Consider the following 7,139-nt stretch of genomic DNA (forward strand, 5'->3'; position numbering starts at 1 on the left):
ACATTCCTGAGCCACTTTTTACAAGGGAAGCCAGAGGGGGTGACTCCCCCAGCCCCACAAGGCTGCAGGTGCTCTCTTGGAGCTGCACCAAGTGACCCGCAGAGCCCCAGCACGGTTTAGGTTAAGCCCACACAGCCACGCTGCCAGCTAAAAGGCTCCCTGGGAGCAGAGGGAGGAGCAGCAGCAGCGCTCCCAGCTCCTCCCAAACATAGGAACCGCCTCTGCTTTTCAGCACTGTCAGGTGCAGGTTCGGCAGACTGCCTGTGTGTAGCAAACACACTGCTGCTTATTTTGGAGCTCTGCTTTCAGCTCATTTTGTGGCTGCTCAACGCGAGCCTCGTGCTCGTCTATGGCTCAGCTCACAGGAGCGGGGACCCCGGCTGCTCCGCTGCCCCCCTCACGCCTCCAGATCCAGGTTACCTGGCACAGCAGCACCCAGCAGGGCTGCAGGAGGATGCGCTCCCCTCAGTGCCCTCCTTCTGGCTCCCTGGTGCAGGGACAAGACGAGAGCAGTTTGTGCTTTGGACAGTAGGCAATGAAGACACCAGAGGCTGTTGAAATGTGTCAATTCACCTTTAATGTTTGAAAAAAATAAATGGTATTTGAGCCATTGCAGTTATGAAGGGAACGTATCTTGCTCCACAAGAGACCGTGAACAGGTTCACATTAGACTCATGCTTGGAAAAAACAAATCCAAAACATTCTTCTTTCAGATCAAGAGTGGAGTTCCAAACAGACAAGACCACAAGAGTGCCCCAGACAGCCCAAGGCACGTTACCCCAGTGCAGACATTTCCATCAACATGAAGTAATGACAGCTACATTCTTTCTAGTTACAACATTGTTCTATCAATATTACAAAATTAGGCATACTTTGGATTTTGCACAGAGACAAGGACTTTTACTTCAGGAAGTAGTCAACCTGGGTCACCAGAGTCATTTCGCAATGAAGAGCTCCCTTCACTCTGCCTTCCCCCACCCCAGCAGTGACTTGTTACCAACACCAAATTTGTCCTAGAGACACGAGTTAGGCTCCCAAGCCCAGTGATTTGTCTATGAATTAGTTAAACCAACAGATAGACTGTGACAGCACCAAGTATCCACTTGCCATCACACAGCCTTTGTCCTTCAGGATTCCTCCCACCCAGATACAGAACACTTCCTGCAGTTTAATCCAAGGGTCAGTACGTACTAAGACAACATCACTGCTGAACCTATTGGAGACCAAGACGTTTTTCTGCCATTGCAGCAGATGTCACATGAGTTTCCTTCACACAAACATCACATGTAAATTTAACTTCTTGGTACTGTGCTTTAAGAACAAAAGCAGATATCAGAACATGGAGGACAGGCCTCCAGAAATAGCTTATCAGCTACAGAAATAAAAAAAGGAGACAGTGGCCACTTACAAGCCTTCCACATGATTAGCTTGTTTTAAAGGAGAGCATCAAGTTAAGGCAGTGTTGAGACAACTGGCTACGAACATGCCAAATAGCTGTTGTCAGCAGTCACCAATTTGATATCCTACTCCGTTCAGGGGTGGGCCGTGTGGCCAACTTTAGATCTCAGCACCAGGGTCTAAAGACTCCAGCCACAGCACGCTGCTTCCTGCAGCGAGCAGCAGCTCAAGGGGTGCCTGTTGAAGCCTTCTAGACCAGGCTGAGGTGCTTACAAGTCTAGGTCAACGCTTCAGCAGAGCCAAAAATACAGTGATGGGTACGGAAAGAACACTGAGGGTGCCAGCTGCACGTCTGGTTATCACAGTCCAAGGTGGAGTTCAACTTGTGTGAAAGCCACGTAAAGAAGAGCCACCCCACCAGCTTCCAGGTGGTTTAGGTACCTGCACTGAGGTTACTGGGAGAGCCAGCTCTCTACAGTCTGCAGGGTGGGTTCGGAGGCTCACACTGGCTTTGCTCCTCATGACAAGATTAACAGTCTAGTAAAACTCAGTAAGGAAGTCAGGGGCTTTTTGGCCTGCCCAAAGTTTTCCCAGCCTCAAAGAAGGAGTTACCACTGAGGGAGCTGTTGTGGAATAGTTTTATTTCTTCCCACGTAAAGGCCATTGTTTAAGCATTTACAGGTTTCCTAGTGCAATACAACCAAAAAAAGCAGTAACAAAAAAATGCCGCCTTCTTCCCAGGCAACTAAACAGAAGTAGAATTTTACTGCAACATATACACATTAAATATAGTATACAGTCCATGCAGCGGCATAGCCATGTTAAAGGGAGTCGTGGCTTCAGCCATCAGTGCATTACAGTCCGAATTTCACTTGCTCCTACTTCCTATCCAGACTTGAAGAGAAGAATTGCAACCTGACCCAAGTAAAAATAGATGAAGTGCTTTGTCTCGTGTGTTACATAGCTGCCAAAGTTTCTGCCAACAATGCAGTGCCAAGTTGGGTTGTATTTCTTGTCAAATTCCTGAAGAAACAGAAGAGAGGCGTTAAGGCCAAGAAAGCCCACATGAAAATAGTTCTAAGCACAAATTCTTTGCCGGTTCTGTTCGCACACTAACGCCCCTCCTCCCACCTGCAGCATCCTTACATTCCCTGCCACAAGACACCATTGTGTGGAGTGAGGCAGTGCCTGACATGAGCCAGGCCTCTGCACTGGCTGCTCTGCAGGATCCAACGCAAGCAAATTATCTCCCGAGATGTGGAGCACACATCTGCCCTGGGCAGAGCGAGCAGACCTAAGTGCTCTCCCTGGTACAGACCTATTCAAGCCCCACGTATAGGCTAGCTCGGGGGAATATTTCTCCTCTCCCATTCCAAACCCACTCACAAAAAATAAAAAAAGGTTTTGGCATGTCTGCTCTGGCAAGGCATTTGAGCTTAAAGGTCACCTAAAAAAAGGAAGGAGAAGTCTGCCTTATGCTGTTTGGGATCCATCACGGAGGGGAAAAAATGTGCTGTGAAAATAAGCAGGCAAATTCACAAAACAAAACCCTGAGGTCAGAGGTAAGCAAGGTCAACTCTGGACCCTCAAGAATTCTTAGTCTCCTACTTAGCAGGTAAGGGAGGGTTAAAGAGTTTTCTCCTCCCTCTACTACACAACTCCCAGGAACACCCTTCCCTCCCCCTCAGAGCCAGGAGAACAGACTCGATGTTCAAGATTAAAGCAAGATTCAGTCCTCAGACAGCAGCAAGACAGTTTCAGCTCTTTGCAGGTAACCTTTGAAGTAAGGAAAAGCTTTCTTGCCAGGGCTTGAAGGTGCATCAAATCACTTCCCTCCTCCCAACGCTTAGGAAATAAAGGGCAACTGTTTGGATTCCTTCTGCTGCATTCCCTCATCTTACAGACTGCATTGCCCCAAGTGCTTTCAGATAGGTCTTGCCTCATCAGATCAAAGTGATCTGAGAAGTCAGGAGACACCTCTGAATCCTTCACATTCAGGGTTAGGTTACAAGCAAGGCCCAGGAGCTAATCCTGGTGCTAGGGCTGCATTGCCTACATAATCACCTTCCTCCTTGAAAAGCACTTTGCCTGACCATTCAGAGAAGTGGCCACAGAGGAAACCAACAGCTCCCCAGATGCTGACAAGCATGAGCCTGAAGCCAACAGGTTCCTGAGAACAGGGAGGCACCTCTTCACAAAACTGCCTGCACTGCTTTTACAGCAGCATCTCCACATCCCTGGCAGGCAGCACAAGGCTGCGTCCTCCTCCACACCCGCTGCCTCGGAGCCAGAACACGCAGACAGAGCTGCTCAAGCAGGGCTGCCCACTTCTGAGGGAAACTTCAGAGCAATCCCACCCTGCACCAGCACTGCCAGTCCAGCAGCAGCTGCGGAGCAAGTCCTGAGGAGAGGCTGCAGCCAGCTCTAAGCTGAGAGATCCAGTGGGAGAGCACACAAGCACGCACTCAGCTCGCTCAAAGCTTGCCAGAGCAGCAGACCAGGCCCTGCTCTGCCACAGCCTCCCTCTGACCTTGGAGAAGTCACTCCTTTCTCTTGGGAATAGTGGCAAGAAGCAGAAAAAGCATCTCCTCCTTCCAAGAAGTATGAAGTCTCAAACCACTCAGGCTCAACACACACACACAAGAGCTTCAGCTGTGAGTCTCAGGCAGAGCAGCCCCCTCGCCCCTTGGTTACCTTCTTTATATATGCTGCAATGTCCTTTTCTATGTTGTACTTCTCCATTGCCTGCGTGGCACAGTCAACGGCATCCTGCTGCATGTCCTCGGACATGTCTGCATTCTTGATGACAGCCTTTCTGTCAGACATGGTGAACCTAAGGCAGAACATAAGATTCTGTTAATCCCTTCCCCAGAAAGGAGAAGCTGCCTGTGCAGAGGTTTCTCTGTGGCAGGCTGTGTCACAAGCTGATACTCCAACTCCCCCTGCTACAACCAGCAGGAGTTTATCAGGGTAGCCCACAGCAGCCCCAGGCCGAGATCTCCCTTCCAGCTGGAGCACTGGCACTGCCCTGGGGGTTACATCAGGTAGTCCAACATCAGCACCTGCATCGAACAGGCAGGGAAAGCCGCGTGGGAGGAGATGAGATGTGTGGAGACACAGCCCTCCTAGACAACAGGCTACAGCCAAGCTTGCCTTCCAGGTGCACCAGTGGTTTGGGCATCTTAAGCTCAGGGCCTCGCGAGCAGACCTCAGGCAGCCTGTGCCCAGCATGTCAGCACTAGCACTGCTTTCACCTCAGCCTCAACCAGAGCTACTGCTGCTAGTAGAGCCTGGAATGACAGGCGGAATGGGGAACAGCACTCGTTCCCTCACCTCACCACTGCTTTGCCACCGAAACCCAGACTTCAGCAGTTCTCACGGGACAAAGCCGGCCTGACAAAATAGAAACACTACACTGCAGCCTTGGAACACGTGGGGAAGCACAGCCAGGGAAAACAGCCTCCCATTTTCCTCCCCCAGCCTTTGAGCCAGAGGCCAGCATGCTGGTACTGCCCTCATCTCTAGGAAACCAGGGAGAGGTAACTTGAGCTGAGCATTTAACCCCTTGGCTATCACCCACTTAAGGTGTTTTGTACCAGACAGTGAAACCATTCACACACAGACTTCCCACAGCCCTTTTAGGGAAGCATTCAGCTTTGGGAAGTGTCCCTCATGCAGTTCATGTCATCCTAGAAAGCAGGGATTTGGCAACCCCAGCCCTGCAGCAATTCCCCAAGCAGAGGCTGACCCACACACCAGGAAAGGCTTCTGGGCAGCCCTGCTGTCAGCTGTCCCACTCCACCACCCCAGGCAGGCCCACCAGGATGCACGCCTTGTCTGGGGACTGTTTGAGTGAAGGCCTGTGCTGGCACCTTGGCAGCAGCTCCTACCAGAGAGCATTTAAACTTGGTGAAATTAAGCCTTTGGTGGCAACAAGTGCCTCCAATTAAGCCTGCAGAGCACCATTAAGTTTACTAATACCTCTACAGCACTGCAAGTCTGAGCACTACTACCAAGAATGTTTTGCAATAGTGAAACTACACATTCTTAGCTTTACCAGGGAGTGAAGAAAATCTGCTGCAATGATCGCTTCCTGGAACAGTCCCAGAAAACTGAAGGAGTAGCTTTGTTACAGCAATTAAAGGAGCCTGCTAGCCAGAGAGAAAGAGAATCCAGTTACATAATTGCAGCCCTACAATTACAATACTTCAATTCTTTACTCTGCACTTGAGGACTTCTACTGCAACCTTAATTTATACTGTTTAGATGCAGTGTTTAATAGAGCACCGCTATTAACATGCACTAATAGCATCAGGAGGAATGGCAGGAACTGAGCTCACACAGCAGAGAGCACACGCCTCTACCCCTTCTCTGGAAAAGGCACTTCCAGCCACTTTGTTCCCCTCTCTGCTGTGGTTTAAGCCAGCAGGTTTCAGGTTGGGGCTGAGAAACCCTGGCAGTGAAGACATCGCTCAGGAGAACCAAAATGCCTGCCTACAGGTTTAGCTCCACTATCCAGGGGCTTGGAAAGTCCTTTAAAGGATCTTCAGGGGGTCCACCCCACAGGAAATCACAGGAAAAGGGAAGCAGCAGAAATTCACTTGTGGGTTATTCTTCTAAGAAAAAGCCTCTTTAGGGAAGGAAGGCCAACAAGTTCTCATGGATTCCAAGGCCTTCCCACGCCTCCAGCACACACAGTTCAGAGGGCATTTTCCATTACATAAGCAGACACTGAATGACCTGCAGAAAGCATCTTCCCTCCTCATTGTTCAGGGAAACCACCAAGGTCCAGCAGCTGCAGAGGAACAAGCCATTATCCTTCAGCAGGGCTGCAGGTGCCTGCCTGTCTGCCCTCCCAGCGCCACTGCTCCAGGGCACAGCAACCTCCAGGGGCTGGCAGCCAGGCCCCTGGTGCAAGGCAGGGCCAGCTCCCACCACCCCTCAGCACCCCACTGCAGGGCCCTGCCCCCACCACAGGTCCACAGGCCCTGTCCCCACCAGGCCAGCCCCACGCACACGCCCTGTCCCTGCACCACGGAGCATTGCCAGCCTTCGGGGCTCTGCCACCTGCACCGGGAGGAGGGGAGACACAAAGCCCCGGTGCAGCAGTAACAGCCCAGCCCCAGCGGCTGGGAGCAGGATGGGGCTCCAGCCCAGCACCCTCCCGCAGCAGGGCAGAATGGGGCCCTGGGCAGCGCCCAGAACTCCCCTCCGGAGCAGAGGGGCTGCGGGAGGAGGCCCCAGCCCAGCTCCGCGGCAGCAGGAGGGGGCTGGGGAAGGGGGCGCGGTCCGGCCCGGCCTAGCACGGCTCAGCACAGCCCGGCACGGCCCTTCCCCGGCTGGCCCCTGCCGAGACTCTCGGGGAGGCGGCGGCGAGCGCAGGCCGGGCGCTGCGTGACCTTCACCGGGGGGAGCCCCGGGGCGGCGGTGACCTTGCCCGGAGCGAGGCCGGCGGCGGGGCCGGGCGTGCGGAGCGGGCACCGGGACCCCCTCACCGGGACCCGCTCGCCGTGAGCCGCCGCCACCACCCCCTTTCTCTCCTTCCCTTCCTTCCCCTCCCGCGGGCGGACCCCGCACACGGAGCCCCGCAGCCCCGGCGCCGCTCACCTTCACAGTGACGGGGCCAAGCCGGGAGAGCGCAGCGCGGCACAGCACAGCAGGGCACGGCGCTGAGGAGTAGGAGGAGGAGGTGGGAGAGGCCCGGACCCGCGCGGCTCTGCCCGCTCCGCTCCCTGCGCCGC

The 7,139-nt window shown here is 53.3% G+C and overlaps 1 protein-coding gene across 1 annotated transcript; it reads right to left on the bottom strand.

Annotated features, from left to right (window-relative positions):
- Positions 1-554: 554 nt before the first annotated feature.
- DYNLL2 (dynein light chain LC8-type 2) lies at positions 555-7,139 on the bottom strand. Its single transcript, XM_032200837.1, has 3 exons — positions 7,006-7,139; positions 4,093-4,231; positions 555-2,421 (listed from the first exon to the last, which is right to left on the bottom strand). Exons 2-3 carry the CDS (start codon positions 4,222-4,224, stop codon positions 2,284-2,286), a joined length of 270 nt encoding a protein of 89 aa, XP_032056728.1. The 5' UTR covers positions 4,225-4,231; positions 7,006-7,139; the 3' UTR covers positions 555-2,283.

This window comes from Aythya fuligula, chromosome 20, assembly GCF_009819795.1.
Source record: "Aythya fuligula isolate bAytFul2 chromosome 20, bAytFul2.pri, whole genome shotgun sequence".
Taxonomy (NCBI): domain Eukaryota; kingdom Metazoa; phylum Chordata; class Aves; order Anseriformes; family Anatidae; genus Aythya; species Aythya fuligula.